The 16,781-nt window shown below is 34.3% G+C and overlaps 1 protein-coding gene across 7 annotated transcripts; it reads right to left on the reverse strand.

Annotated features, from left to right (window-relative positions):
* Window positions 1-1,529: 1,529 nt before the first annotated feature.
* Window positions 1,530-12,840, reverse strand: HESO1 (Nucleotidyltransferase family protein). Of its 7 annotated transcripts, none has more exons than XM_086450230.1 (9): window positions 12,684-12,840; window positions 7,166-7,323; window positions 5,314-5,478; window positions 4,674-4,852; window positions 4,500-4,595; window positions 3,859-3,928; window positions 2,629-2,759; window positions 2,230-2,343; window positions 1,530-2,126 (listed from the first exon to the last, which is right to left on the reverse strand). In XM_086450230.1, exons 2-9 carry the CDS (start codon window positions 7,302-7,304, stop codon window positions 1,800-1,802), a joined length of 1,221 nt encoding a protein of 406 aa, XP_086306356.1. In that variant the 5' UTR covers window positions 7,305-7,323; window positions 12,684-12,840; the 3' UTR covers window positions 1,530-1,799. The 7 variants fall into 7 exon arrangements, with proteins under 7 accessions (XP_086306356.1, XP_086306354.1, XP_086306357.1 ...); XM_086450228.1 differs by having other exon boundaries at window positions 7,166-7,378; window positions 12,684-12,822; XM_086450231.1 differs by having other exon boundaries at window positions 12,638-12,790.
* Window positions 12,841-16,781: the final 3,941 nt, after the last annotated feature.

Below are 16,781 nucleotides of genomic sequence, written 5' to 3' on the forward strand. Positions count from 1 at the left end.
AACTTCATCTCTTCTTTCTCCTCCTCCTCCTCCTCCTAGCCCTCTTCCTCTCCACCCCAACCATCTCTTTCTTCTTTCTCTTCTTTCTCCTCCTCCTCCCTCTACCTCAAACCCTCTCTCTCTCTCTCTCTCTCTCTCTCTCTCTCTCTCTCTCCTATTCTTCTTCTACCCATTTTTCACCATTAATTTTCCATGGAATTCAAATTCCATAATGGTTGTTATCCAATATAGTCAGCATCCACCTTCACTATCATTTTTCTTTTATTCTTTTGAGCAGAATAAAATTTATCATACAAGATGCAAAAAAAAAAAGAAGAGAGAAATCCACATACATTATCGTCCATAAGATGATGATGATGATGATGGGGGATATTGAGGTCATTTTCATTAGTCAATAAGAGAAGACCAAGGTTAAGGGGCTTATCCTTAATTTGTAAATATAGGGAGGTATCTCAAATATTCACCAAAACCTAACCCATGATGACATCAATTTGAATTTTGAAGGAAAAAGTGATACGACACCACTCCACGTAGTGGGGTATAGCCTGAGTGCAGGGCGTAGGGACTAGTCTGGTGTGCGCAAGCTGGCCCGGATACCCTTCATTATTAAAAAAAAAAAAAAAAAAGATTTTTTTCATTAGGAAGTGATTCCAAGTTCCAACTATGTTCCCTCCTTTCTATCAAAAGCTTCCAGTGTCTTCCGGCGCGGCATCCCTCCTTTCTATCAAAAGCTTCCAGTGTCTTCCGGCGCGGCATCGAAATAACCAAATTGTTTGTCGGTGATCTCTTCCTTCTCAACTACTTCATTCCAGTGTGGTTGTTATATTTCTTTGTGTTGTGTTTGTTCTCCTTCCTTCATATTAATTTGCCTGAATCATCAACAAAAAAAAAAAAACAGATGTAAATCTTCCTATGTATTATTATCTGATATTCGTTACCTTTTTCATTTTGTTTGGATCAAGAGAATCAATCGCATGTTTACTATTTCTTTCGTTTCTCTCTCTTAATGCCACGAAAGTTTAAAATCACAACCAACCAACCAAATACCCTCCTCCCTCTTTTGTGGTACAACTTTTCTTAATATTCTCATTTTCTTAATGCACTTCACAGAATGACAGAACCACTCTTCAGGCCTGGGGAAAATGTTCACAAACCCATTTACCTGCAAAGGACCATATGATAAGATCACGTCACTTGCAATTCACCTTGCATTGCCCATTACTACTGGAGCCTCTCACTGTGAGTTGAGATGTTTTCATTCGTTCATCTTAACCTTACCTTTTCTATCCTTTTTTTTTTTTTTTTCTTTTCTGAAACTGAACTGCTACACCTCGCCCAGGTACAAGGGTTCTACAACATGGCTCATGGAATTGAAAAGAAAGAATAAAAGCTCTGCTTATGGTTCTTTCCTCTTTGGAGTATTTTAGATGCCTATACTTGTCTATCTAAGATGATTAAAACCAAAGAGGAAAGAATTTCACAAAAAGAAAAATCAAAGACCTAAAAAACACACCACGAGAATTGAGAGGTAGGAAAAAGAAACATGCAACCCACACTAAAGGGAATAAGAGGGATACATTAATGGGAAGGTTAATGTAACAGGAGAAAAAGCCAATTCAAATCACCCCACCCCCCCTTTTCTCTCCTCTGTATTTTGGTAAAGCACTAAATAGATTATAACCATCTTAAGGGACTCGGAACCAAACAGATGTCAGCATCTTTAAGCACAACCCAAATCAATAACCATAAAACCAAACATACTGATGCAAAGATTTACAGACTATATGATTCAACATCCGTCATCTGTTGTATCTTTCCCTCCACCTTTGCTGGCCTTGACTTTGAGCAGATGATCCTGGTCTTTGAGAAAAGCCTATACTGGGAGAAGGATTGCTTTCCAACCTCATGTTCCGAAACTGATTTTGTAGCACTGTGCTGGAAGACTCTGGACGACGATGTACAGAGGACCTGATTTCAGGCCTGACTAGACTGGAAATCAAAGAATTCCTGTCACGATAAGAGGACAGCTTCCGGTGGGTTCCAGAAAACGCTTCAGATATCCTAAAAAACTCAACGCTGCTAACAGCCCTTGCAGCATTTTCCGGCTGCTCAAATGGATCTTCAATCTATACAACAATCAGAAGAATGTCCATGTTACAGTAAATATCTCTAGAGATTCATTTAAGAATTCTTTCAGCAAGACCAGAGACTAAGGGAGAAGATTGTTACAAGTAAAGGATAATAAGTTCTGGATGTCCATCTGACTTTTTTAGTTAAACGTTCCCATTGCCCCGTATATGTGCAAACTGCATTCTCTGATGCCATCACATTGATTCTAGAAAACTGCAAAGCAAATAAATGAATAAGTGTCATGCTCCTCCATGCTATGTAAATTATTACCATTGAAACCATTACTTTATTGTTAATACATAGAAAAGAACATGTACCCAATCCAGATAATAAATAGCACTCAATCATAAAATTAGAGCAGGAAAGAATTATGGATCTATTGGCTAATATGTATACAACACACACAAAAAAACAAAACTTGGATGTCCTTGAGACAATGTTCCCAAGGAGTTGCAACATTACAGAAAATCTGTAAAATTCATTGAATTGATGCATTACCTTTTGAAAAAATGAAATAAGTAGTTCAGATAGAGAACTTCTATTTGCATTAATTGAATTGTGTCTTTTGAACTTTGCTATATTTGCAGCACATATCCCCTGAATGTTTCTCTCAGCAATGGTCCTTACACCTACAGAAACAAGATGACGACATATGCTCTATCAAGACCTTTCCACAAATTAAAGGGCCCAATAGTCATAAAAAGAATTTGTTACCTTCATATCAAAAATCAAACAAATATTTGAAATTCTTTCTTAAGACAAATCTACACTATTGTTGGTGGATTTCTGCAAAGTACCATGAAGAATGTAGAATCCAACAGGGCCCATTAGGGGTGCACATTGTTCAGATTTTTGCAAAATTGGAACTGAACCAAACATGATCGGTTGTACAAATCTGGAACCGAACCAATCCAATTATCCTATAGAACCAAACCAATCCAAACCAACCTTGGTTCGGATCGGTTCTCGGTTCTCATACTTTCAAAATAGAAAAACTAGTATTTTTTCTTTCAAAAGAGGAATCCTTTGGATCAGATCATAAATAATGCTTATTTTTAAAATGAAAATGATTTTATGATTAAATTTTGACTGAAATCTGTATAAATTGAGAAGTAGAGGAAGCTCGATGAGACTAAAAAAAAGAAATTACAATTTTAAAATTGGTATTTTGAATGGATTAGTGAGGAAATTAATCCATAAATCGTAGATTAACGAATCTAAGTCTAGGTTCGTCTAGTATATTTCATCTAACAAACACGGCATAAAGGTTCTCGTAAAAAAACAAGGAATCAAACTTTTTGAAATATTTTTTTCTATAAATAGGTTGATCCATTTGAGAGTTGAGAGAGAGATTTGTGTACATTTTTTTATGAGTTTTTGTTAGAAAAAAAATAGAGGAGATGAAATTGAAAAAAAGAGAAATAGATAATAGAAGAACGAAATTAAGAAAGGGTTTTATTTTTAAATAAATAAACATATATATTATAATAGATTCTTCGGATTAGTTCGGTTCTCAGATTGGTTCGGTTCTATTATACCACTAATCCGGAACCAATCCAAATCAATCGGATTTTTTTATATACAATCCGCACCCGAACCAAACCATGCTCAAGCCAAACCAATCCAATCCAAAAGGCTTCGGATTGGTTCGGTTATCAGATTTACCCAATCCAATGTGCACCCCTAGGGCCCATCCCATAAATTAATGAAAAATATGATGGTATGCACCTGTAAGAGCATCAACGATATTCCCCTCATAGATTTCCTGAAGTGGAGGTAAGATCGCAGGTTCGCATGTCTGAAGCAAATAGTAAATAAGAAACAAGAATATCAGAGCAAAGATGAATGTTACTATTGGAAACCAACCACATTGAAATTAACTCTCAAGAAATGCATAAAACTAAAGCAAATTGATGATGGAAACCCAAAAAAGATGACAAAAAGTACTCAAGTCAGAATAGGAGGATGTGAAGAAGAAATTTTCCCCGCTTCTACCAGAAATATTGCATAGATGCAGGGTTGTTGGACGATCCATTAGGGGGATCTGACCTAGCACATATTCTTGGCAAGAAAACAATTTGATTGAATGAGCCCAGTCCTCAGACGAATACTTTTATCTTGGATAATTGTAAAAGATATGGCAATAATCATGAAAAAGTCTACAGATTGGATGGTTGGTTATTTAGAGCCAACAGGGACAAAATTTGACATTGAATATCTTCATACTGCAACCCATCAAATGGTGAGCCCTGACCACCATAGATGTGGCAGATGCCATGACGATGGTTCTTCCACTCCCCGTATCCTGACTTGAGCATTCCTCATAACTAATATAGAAAATAGGTACAGCTAGAATGATATTCAGTCACCTGAAAATGGAAGATAACAAGCAAAGAAAGAGAATATGAATTCAATGTTCCATTCTTTGGGTCATTAATATTTTGCAATTTAGCCCATTCCTTGACCTGCATGCAAGAATCAAACATAAAGCTTTACAGGTGTTGATACAAACCAGAAAGTATTGGTATTATACTGATACAGACCAGTAAAATCATATCACGGAAGCGCTCATCTATCTCAGTGATCCAGCGAAAGAATTTGGATTTAATTTGTCCCACCAGATTACCAATTGAAATATCGCAAAAAATATTCTGATGGATGCTCTCAAATTTAAGAAGGGGAACTCTCGCATTGGGAATATATTCTATAGAACGAGCACCACCTGAAACCAATATTTTCCAAGAATGAAAAATTCAGAATATGCCGATAAGACCAGATGAAAACTAATGAATGCCGCGAAGGATAAATCCAACAATTATAAAAACCATAATTGAGGCAACCCTCATCATGCAACTCAGGAGACAGCAACAATAATGCAATCAATTCAAGATTTTAAATGTCATTTTTCCCCAATGCAAGCTAACAGACAAGCAGTTACCTGAGCTCATGCTTCCAAAAAATAACTTTGCACACACATCATAGAAAAGTAGATGATGTAATATCTAGAATGGGATGCTTTCATGATATAATATATCATAATAGCCTTCAATTGCATAACGAAGTCCATATATATGCATGAAATACAAATTTTTCACAGAAAACAAAGTACTTGGTGCTAAAAGATCGTAGTTCATAATGAAAAAACGATTTACAGCATAAGAAACATGGATAAAAAGACACTACCTCTCCTTCGCAAAACCTTCTTTATATCCCTAAGTAAATTCTGCTTGCTTCTTCTTGTGGGAGACGAAATAAAAGAACCATTGGGTATCTCGATGGAAATATCCAAATCTCCCCATTTTGTGTAGAGATTAGAAACATATGATCCGAATGGTTCAACAGTTGCACCTGTTCACATTATTATAGTTGCAAACATGCCTTGTCAATCATAAAAATATTTTAGCAATAGCAACAACTCCCTGCTACCCATGTGAACTATATATAGAAATCCCAACGAGTTAATATATATCATGAGAAATGAAAAGCATTACTTCTCTAAGTGTAATATAAGTTAAGATTTTCTAATGTGAGTGTGTCATGCTCCCTTCTTTCAATATATAAGCTAAGTTTGGGTTCAAGCTCGAGTTTTATGAACAATAGCAATTGGTATTAAAATGGCAATCCTTTTCCTGGTTAGCTTTTATTTAGCAACCCATTGTAGATTGGAATTATCAACGAAAACATGAATGTGCAAAGGATCAATTAACATTCAATTATTTAATTTCGTTGGGACCAGATACAAATAATCCCACAGGCAGAATCTGCATTCCCACAAGTAAATGTTAAGTATCTAACTATGGAAAAACATGACCCTTCATGTTAGACACTCGATATGAGTTTATAAAACCCCGCTCAAACTTGAGAATGAAAGAACATCTATTTTGTCCAATGTTGGCAAGGTTAACCTGTTCAAAAAAGGATAAGGTACTCCAGTGCATATCCCTCTGCAAATGATTTGCATTCTAATTGTTTTAGAGCAAAATTTACTACTGCTTGGTGGAAACCAGGAAATCTCCTGAAAAATCATTACCTGTGCTTGGTTGATTTTAGTAATGAAAAAAGTGATTTTGTGTTAAAAATAAGATTTAGGAAAATTTTTAACTAATTCAACCTCATTTTGAATCTCTTGGCAGAAATTTCTAATTTTTCTAGCCAAAAATCCACGTCTTCAACCTATCCTATATTGTTCTTGAGGTTTGAAGTTTGAAGGAGGTAGAATCTAGAGGCGAAGATGAGAGAAAAAAATATTTATCCTACATATTGAAGATAATGGGTCTTTGGAAGAAAAAATCTAGTGTTTCTGACAAGAGGTTGAAGATGAAGGCATTTAGGTCGTTTTCTTTTAGTTTCCAAGAAAAGATCTCAGTCAAGGGGTATGTCTAAATTAGCCAAAGAATTATGATGACTTGGTAATTTTCATATTAAAAGTCATCTTCATCATTATTAGTATCACTAATTTTAACATTAGTATTTATTATTGAGAGATGAGAGAATGCATAGGGCTGGACTCAAATAATGGTTGCAAATGGTTTGTGGCACTTTTTATTATAAACCATTCACTTGAATTTCCTAAGAATCTAGATGGGCCATCATTGCAAAAAATTTCCAAAGCATCACCAAGCACAATAAAACACAATAAATTTGAAGAAAAAGAAAAATTCAAGATGAAACATCAGTACACAAGCAATAAATAATTACAATATCTTGCGAACTTATCCTACAGAAAATGGCATTGATATTTTCCCCTCTTTTTTCGAGGGGATAAATGTGGTGATTCAAAAAAAAAAAAAAGGCAATGGAAGAAATAGAAGTAGATTCCGATGCACTATTAATTGATCTGCAATGTATACTTAATTACTTATTCCATGCCAATAGAAGAAAAGGGAGAACACGATCTCTGTCACTAAATAATGGATACAATTAAATGTTCTGTTGTTATTTATCAGGAAATGGGATATGAGAACACAATGATAATGCATCCTTCACACAACAAGGCAACAACATAATAAAAATCAGCAAATTCAGTACCGATTACCTCTCAGAATTTCCATCGATTCAACGACAGCTCTGAACTCATTAATGACATGGACTCGTGTTCGCTCATCATCTTCTGACGGTTTGATCGCAAAGAGGATGTCTCTGAGAGAAAGCTCCAATGCACCATTATAACTCATCTCTGAGCTCTAAATCATACTGAAACAAGTTGGCATGGCTCAATATGACAAAAGTTTCTTTAGCACAATAAACCCTGCCAGTTGTAATCAAATTCCATTTTATTGGTAGAATCGGATTTACAGAAGAAACTAAAAATGTTCAACAATACAAAGCATACTGCAGAGAGGAAGTAGTAAAATCAGATGGAAAAGGATATAAAAGAGAATAGAATTCTCAGAGGAAGACAGCTAATCTCCACCTGAAAGCAAAATCTTCAAACCAGAACCCTCAAAAGTCCATAATTCATAACTGATGACCACTATTAAATAGGAGCGCTTTCACTTTGATCTTTATAGGTTGTCAAAAAAATCCCTTATTTTTCTCCTTCCCCAAACCATCAAACCCAACAAAGAAGAAAATTCAATAGTGCCATTCTATTGGAGGAAATGTTTTTTGCATGCGAACCTTCAAAAGATCCTTGACACTTTACGGAAGTGTTTGGCAAGTATTGAAACTCAAGAAAAAATTCTTCCCATAGCTCCTGGGAAAAGGAAAAATGTAAGAGAAAGTGATCGACCGAATCATCGGCAGATTTACAAAGCAAGCACGTGTTTTGCATGGACAAACGTTTTCACAAGGTAATCAATGGTGAAAACCTTATCTAACGTGCAATCCAAACAAAGAAAGCTACCTTTGATGGAGTAAGTGACTTCCTAATCATCTCTGCCAGAAAGGGATCCTTGACTTGGGAATTTATGACCCCAAAAAAGATTTAACTGAAAACTTCCCATTTTGAGATGTCTTCCAACTTCTTCAGTCCTTTAAGTAATTAGTACTTTAAAAATACTATTCTCTGATGAAGATTAGCCTTGATATTTATTTCCCAGTCATTGGGATTTCTTCTAAGACATAGGTCTCATGATTGACCTGGCTCATTGATCTTGACAAAACACTAAATGAAAGCACCATTATAAGCTGATAATGAGCACATCAAGACAAAATCTGGCTACAGTGAAGTTCCACACAAGCTAGGGGGTTTGAAAACCTTAAGATTTTCATTACCGTTTATTTAGGGATTAACATGATAAGAGCATAATCAATCATCTAATCAAGGGAACTTAATCAAAGAGGCCTCCAACCATTTCATAACATCTCAACCAACTCTTAAAGCAAATACTTGAAAAACCCATCTAGACCTAAAAATGGCCTTATCCCCACCCAACTCCCTCATTATTTTCTAGACTTCTTCCTCCTCAACAGACCTTTCCAATTCCAACTACTCACATTGAGCATGACGCAGTCGTTTGAAAAACAAGCCCTAGGGTGGGTAAAAAAGGGTGTACCTCCATAAAATATTTTTGTAAAAGCTCACCATGGTCTCTCTGAACATATCATCTTCTGCAATAAAGGATTCATTGGTAATAAGATGAGAGCATAAAAAATATTTCACACACCTTCAGGGACATAAAATGCACGATGGACAAAATGTGTTCTTATCACCTTTCAACCAACTCACTCTAGACTTTTGATTCCAACTTGGTTCTTCCATCTTGAGATACAAAGCATACTCGTTAGCTTCCACTCTCTGATTAATTTTCCATCCAAGATAGTCAACTTCCTCTTTTCTATCGATGATAAAGAACTCTTCTGAAAGGCTACCCATTTTAAATGCTAACCAACCAAAGGAATTTCAAGACTAAAACTTTTCTTACAGCGCCTTCAATAATCGCAATTTCAATTCCGGATAACACCTCAGCCCAAAGAACATGATCCAAAGGGTCGTGAGCATACAACTCATGCAACAATTCATCCTCATCCACGAAAAAGAATGCCTTACTATGACAAGAAGGGTGTAGAACAAAAAGAATCTTGAGTTAGAAAGATCTCAATAGTTTATATGGTTGTGAATTGAATGACTCACAATATAAAATGTATAATGACTGGTTTGCCAAAAAAATAAGAATAACACGAATATATAGCTATATATTTTGTCATGCATTTAAAACCTAGTTTGCAACTTTATTTGAGATGACAAGTAAATAGAAAAAGTGATGGTTATACCAGGGGCGGAGCCAGGATTTTTGGTTAGTGGGGGCTAAGTGCTAACCATGCTCGACTGGAAATCTTGGTTATGCTAAAACCATAGTTTTTTGATATCTTGTAAAAACCCCTGATTTTGATACTTGAAAATCCAATCTTATTCTTAAGGTTTGAAGGTTGAAGAAGAAAGAATCTCAAAGTTGAAAAAGTGGATGATTAAAATAGTTACCCTACTATTAGAGATGATTGGTGTTGGGGATAAAAATAAGAGTTTCGCACATAGCCACAAAATTCTCCTAATTTTCCAAAAATTCATAAAAATCTCCAAATAAAGGATTAGCCGATTAAATCTGCGTATGGACGAATTAATCAACAATTTATCAACTAATTGCTAAATAGAATAACATTTTTTTTTTAACTTTTCCTCTCAATTTCATTTCCTTCAACATTAAAATCTCATAGGATTTGTAGGGAGTTAAAGATGATGGATTTAGAAACTCAAAAACATCAATTATATATTTTTTGAGAACACAAGGGGCATCTATAATTTCAATCAAAATGTAGTGAGCTAAATTACTGATTTTTTCTATTAAAAAAAGTTCAATGGGCCTATGTAAGGGATGCATGTCTTTTGTTTGAAAAACACAAGTATCTCTAATACCGATCAAAATCGGTGAGGGGGGCTAAATCACCAATTTTTTTTTCAAAAAGTTGAATAACATTTGAAGGTGAGGGCCTTAAATAATTTTAAATAGTCAGAGTTTGAGAAGGTTGAGCCAAGGAGTGCATGTCATCAATTTGCAGAACACATGGTATCTCTAATATTGATTAGAACTTGGGGGCTAAATAATCGTTTTTTTTAAAGAGAGATTTACCGGGGAGACCTATCTGGTGCATTTTTATTACAAAAACTCCCTTGAAGTTTTGACAACCCTAAGGGAAACTTATTTTATCAAGTTTGTTACTCAACAAACCTTGCAGTGGGATCTTCATTATTTTATAAGATTAATTGCCTATAATTCCCTCCATTATTTAAATCAAATACCTATTATATTCTATCTCCTATCAACATCCATTCTTTCACCCAAAAACATCTTCAGCCCACATTGGCAATCCAACACTACAACCACGTAAATTTCATGGTAAAACTCAAATTTGTAAAATAAAATAAAAAACTTTTGAGCTTGATCCATGGTTTTGGGAGAGAGAGTAGTTGTTGGGAAAGAAAGAGAAGACATAATAGGTATTTGATTTAAAGAAATGAGGATATTATAGGGCATAGATCCATAGCTCAGTTGGTTTGACACTTTGCAAAGCAACTTCGCAGTCGTGGGTTCAAGTCTAACTTACCCACACAAAAAAATTGAGGGTATTATAGACATCAAATCTTTTAAAATGATATGGCCCACTCAAAGGTTTGTTACTTAACAAACTTTGATAAAGCAAGGTTCCTTAGAGTTTTCAAAACTCGAAGGGAGTTTCTTTAATAAAAATGCAATACAATCTTTTTTAAAATTTTGTGGGGGCTCACATGTCGTCAATTTGAAAAGTATAAGAGGTATCTCTAATATGAATCAAAATTTTGAGGTGAGTGGAGGCTTGCATGTTGTCAATTTGAAAGGTATGGGAGGTATCTCTAATATGAACCAAAATTTAGGGGGGGACTAATCACCAGTTTTTTTTTTCTTTCAAAAAGTTCAGTGGGGTCCCTACTTGGCTTCACCCCTGGGTTATACAATTAAGTTGGAAGTGAACCATCCATTGAAAACAGATTCTAATCAAAACAAAACAAGTTGTTTACCCCAGGGGTTGCATGTTGCAGGTGTAAATAATGAAAATCACATGGAAAAAAGAAATTGAAATCACTAAACAACTTGCTCTCTTGCCCTGCACACCGAAAAAAATATATATAATAATCTATAAATGAAATTTCAAGCAATTACTAAAGAAATCACCTTAGTAAAATGCTTGGACACTTCAAATATACTCAATATATGAAAAGGCAAGCTCACAATACAAGTCTGGCAGGCGAGCAGTTCCATATGCAATGTTAGACTATACCTTGAGAGTCAAAACCTCATTATGGTGTAAACCAATGCGGTTTTATTTTTTAAGTTCAACAAAAAAAAATCATAGACCAACGCAATTTAGAAAGTATGGAAACTAGAAAAAATCTTCACCCATGTAGGGACCATTTAGCCACTCGATGGACCAAAAAATAACGGCAACAGGCCTGACCAGCACTTAAGGCGAGGAGTCAACCATCCATTTCCTTGTACCCAAGCACCAAGATGTAGCTAGAAGACGAGGTAGTTAGAGAAGAGTAATCCCATGGGGATCTCATATTGGTACCATCCCCAAAGCTTGTCACCTACCACTAATTTGACCCCTATTAGGATGGTTATCTGACCACATTAGTTTACTTACAGCTGATTTGGTCTTGTAAGAGTAGCCATGTGAAATAAGCAGCTGGGCTATCATCAAAGGCACCCCCAAGACGTCTGCTCATGTCACCTCATGATAAGCAATGCAGTTATGGTAGGATGTATACACATGTCAACTCTCGAGAACAAGATAGAGAACTTATTGCACAAGAAATGGAGAGGTCTATAAGAGGGGGGACTATTTGGAGCAAGGGGCATGCAATTTCTTCCTCTGTATGACATTACCCAACTAGAATTTCAACACACTAGATCATGGGAGACTAAAGACAACCTTGAACGATCGAAAAGGAGTTCACACCAACAGAAAGGGACAAAAATTGAAAAATAAAAAATTTAAAAAAAAATCTAATGAGCATTGTAATTAAACATGATATATGTTCAGAAAGTTTCCTATAAGTAACTCTAAAGGACGGATAGCATTTCCTAGACAAAAAAGATAAAATATTCCAACTATAAATAAAATTTACCGTAAATTCTTCTAATAGATCATTTCATTAAATCAATCAATGCCCTACACAACAAGGAAAAGATAATCTAATTATAAATAAAACTTACCCTAAATTCTTCTAAGCGATCTTTTCGTTGACTCAATTAAGATTTCATGAAGAGTCCGACCATTCTAGCAAAACCAAAGTCTAAGAACCAAAAAAAATTGCGATCCGTAACAATGTTAAAAAAGAAGAAATTAACTCGCACATCAGCAAATTCAAACAACATACACACAAAAATTTCAGAAAATAAAGCTCCGATTCGATTCAAAGTCAATGTTCCGACTTTGAATCAAGTCTAAATAATAATAAAAACACAACAATCTGCAAAAAAATTACTTGGAAATTCATGAACGCGAAATAACAGTAAGAATAGATTACCTAGTGTAGTTTTTTGAGAGAAATCAATTGAGTTCAAGAGAGATACCGTTGGATCCTTCTACTTTTATAACTGTTGGTCGTCAACTTTTTCTTTTCTACTACAGTAGTTGTTGAAGAGGAAGCGACTTTACTTAGTCAGGAGGGTTTTCTGTCTTTAACGAGGTGTAAACTAAAGCGAGCGAGGTGGGAAAATATTAAAGTGGGAATTTGTTTAAATTACGAAAATGCCTGACTAGGGTTGCTATATTTACGAATTCAGCCGTACGACGTTGGTCGAGTCCAAGTCAACAACGACTGAACGAATCATACTTCATACGTCTGCATAGAATATCTATTATCTAGCGCACGAGCACGAGCACACACGTGCATAAATTTACAACACCTCGAGATTAGCCTATTTGAGCATAGTCACAAAATTCTAAACTTTTTTTTTAAAGAGTATATTCTCCCAATAAGGGCCAGTGCAAATTCACAATTAATTAATTAATTAATTAATTAATTACTGAATATGATTATATTCTAACCCTTTATTTTAAATTTAATTTTTTTAGCATTCAAATCTCAAGAACAACACTATTTGTATAAAATCATAAATTTTATTGATTTTTTTATAAAATACTATTATTTTTTTTATTTATAATACTTGAGACACTAAGGGCTTTTTATTCTATGTGTAGAAAGTAAAAATCCCAAAACAGGGTGAGTTTCAAAATTAAAAATGAATATTTAATAATTAATTTAAGAGTGAAATGTATATCGATTCTGACATTCTAATGTGGTAGTGCACACATAAACAGATGTGTTTTTCACGACATGAGAATGTACAATCTATGTATATGTTAATGTTACTTCAACATTATTCTTAATTTAATTATAAAAAATAATAATTAGATTACCCGGTTCCATCTTGAAATGCATAAACCCACATGGACCACAGTAACATGCCACATATATTAAAATAAAAGAACGAAGAATAAAATCAATTATCAATTAATTAGTTGACTTGGGGTATGACCAATGCTTGGTGTCCTAAAGACCACATTGACTTATACTTTTCAATGAGCTGATGCCGGCGAGGAACTAATACTCATCTTATAAGATTCAATGAATCACTCTATGCAACAAGTATAGTTGATCAGGAGCGTGATGATACTCTTGATGATGATATACTTTTGTAAGTAAATAAAATATGGAGTAAGCATGAGATTAATAAGACTAAAAAATGTGGGCAAGGGAGTGTGATTCGATCCTATATGAGCCTGGAAAAGCATGGAGAGGCTTCCTTGACAAGCACATGGTCCCCCTACGACTTATGGGGGTATAAATATCATTGAAATGCATGAGGACACATGTCATGGCTATTTCTACCAGACTCTCCTAGGTTAAAAATAGAGTCGTGATAATATGACTCGCCAAGTAGCATACTCAATCAACTCTCTGACTTGACAAGTTCAAGAATCATAGATCTATACGCCTCGGGATACATGATTGCTCTCCCCCATTTTAAAAAAAATGTATCCCAAGGGAGTTGTGCTTCCCAAGGTGTACAAATCTTAACTTATCCATGTAAGTCGATTGAGTATGCACCTTGGCAAGTCATATTATCAGGACTCTTAAAAATATATGGAATTTGAAATAAATTTACTCTTATAAACTATTATTAGGCACTTGTGAAACAAGTGGACTTAGAAATAAAGATTTTTTTTTTTTTTTAATCCGGTTGGTAAGCATATTTTTAATGAGTTCGATAATTTGATACTAACGGGAATTAGATCGAGGTCTTTGGTATCATCACCCAAAGGCTTTACCAACTAAGTTACTTGGCACCTACTTGAAATAAAGATTTTTCAAGGATTATTTTGGATACTAGAAATAAAGATTTAGAATCATTCTCCAATCATATATAATGGGTTTTGTTAAACCTTAGGAATAACCATATGAGGGTATTTTGATAAAAAATATTTTTTAAGAGAATTTTTGTATACTAAATTCAATTTCCAAAGCCTATTTATTGCACTTTTAAGGGTACACATTAACAAGACCCATCTATAATAAGGGAGTTATTAACTAAGGCACACGCTACGATGCATTAAATACACTTCTAAAACTTATTTTTATTAATTGAAAATGCCTTAAAAATGATTTCCCAAAAATAACCACAAATAACGATTTTCAAGGTATTTTAACTTTTAAATGCATTTTAATGGGGGGAAAAAAAAAAAACTTTAAAGTGACTAGTCCGTTTCAAAATTTTGAAGGAACCCTCCTTTAATGACGCGTGGAACCTCAACGTTCCAATTAATATTTGAGATACCTTATGTTTCCAAATTTATGAAATACCCATTGACCTTGGTCTTCTCTTATAAACAAACAAAAAATGATTTAAAAATCTATAATTTTTTTCTCCAAAAATAATCACGATGATGATGGTCATGGAGATGATGTCAATGATATAGTGATGGTGGTAGTTATGATGATAATGGTGAGGATGAGAATATTGATACGGGTTTTTCATTAGTTTTATAGATGAGACCAACGTCAAGGGTGACATGTCATTTGTTTGAAGACTTGCCGAAGAATCTCAAATATTCTTAGAAATGTAGAAGAAATGTCGCAACATGTCAATTATATACGAGGATTGCTCCAAAAATTTGAAATGACTTGGCCACTTCAAAGTTGGACTCCCTCTTAACATGTGCACTTGGGGCATGCATTAACAAAACTCAAAAACACAACATTGTCTTACCTCAATGTTTATCCCTCTCAAATAACTTCAATCTCACACTTATTTCAAATGGTTTCAATTTTATTGCATTTTCTCTTCGGTCTATCCATTTTCCAATGAAATCATTCAACTTTATTTTCTTTATTATTCTCTCATTTTTCAATAGTATTCTTATACTTTTATTGTTTTTCATCTTTTACCTTCTTAACCCCGAAGATGATGATTATGTCATAGGCAAAGATAGACTCTAGTCATACAACATAAGATAGAAACTTAATTAATCATACTTAAAAAATATTTTTATCTAATACCCATGGAGCACATGACTCAAATTGACCCATGAACTAGCGGTCATTGTTTGTACTTGAATTAATCCCATTTGATGTGTTCATATGGTCAAGTACATAACATAATAACATTCATAGAATTAAATTATATGATTTTGTTTTTTTCACTTATGAATCTTAAGTAATTATCATAGAAATAATGAGACCAATCAACGTTGGGTCCCTAAAGGTCCATGTGATCATGTAACAACCAACAATACATTCTCTTCGTGGATCCCTTTGGGAGGGTATTAAAACATGCCACATGTCCAATTCTTTTGACTTATTAACCCATGGATCATGGCTTAGCCTTTAATAAATCTAATCTAAATACAAAAAAATAAAGTTAATAATTGGCAAGTATTAAGTATAGATTTAGAGCATTTTCTTGACATTTGATTGGAACCAAAAGATCTGATGAGTATGATTGCAACGGCGTACTTAGTTGTTAAAATTGTAATGACTAACAAGCACGTGGCAAAAAATGAAGTGGCAAGTAAAGAAGATTGAGAGTCCGGCAGTAATCCAACTATTGGGGGTTAATCATAACTTCTGCGGAGATTCTATTGACACCCCCAACTTTTACTTATTACACCCAATTATTGAAATTATTTCCCATCACACACACACACAATTTAAAAAGTTAGTATTGTCACTATCAATTGTATAACCCATCAAAAACAACAAATTGATATTAACGATGATTATCTATTATGATATTTTGATGTTGATATCGTGTTCTTCTCTCTTCCATATATCTACATCAAATAGAATAAAATATCCTCAAATAGGAGAATGAGATTCTCATTCAATTAAAGATTTTATTTTTTAAATTTAGTTATAATGTAATAAGTAAAAGGTGGAGTGCCAATAGAAATTCTTTTTCAAAAGCTTATAACATTGTTGTCCTCCCAAGTGAAACGTTTACCTTATATCTCTACCATTAGATTTTGTTAGTGAATACTTTGATCGAGGAAAATCGAACGGCTAGAGATATAGGTAAGTATTCCTCCTCCTCGGAACGAGACAATATCTTTTTATTTATTTTTATTTTTCCTGAAAATGTAGCGGCCGGGTTTGGAGACTTGAGTGG

Source organism: Akebia trifoliata, chromosome 8 (assembly GCF_017979445.1).
Source record: "Akebia trifoliata isolate Shusen 1 chromosome 8, ASM1797944v1, whole genome shotgun sequence".
In the NCBI taxonomy this organism is placed as follows: domain Eukaryota; kingdom Viridiplantae; phylum Streptophyta; class Magnoliopsida; order Ranunculales; family Lardizabalaceae; genus Akebia; species Akebia trifoliata.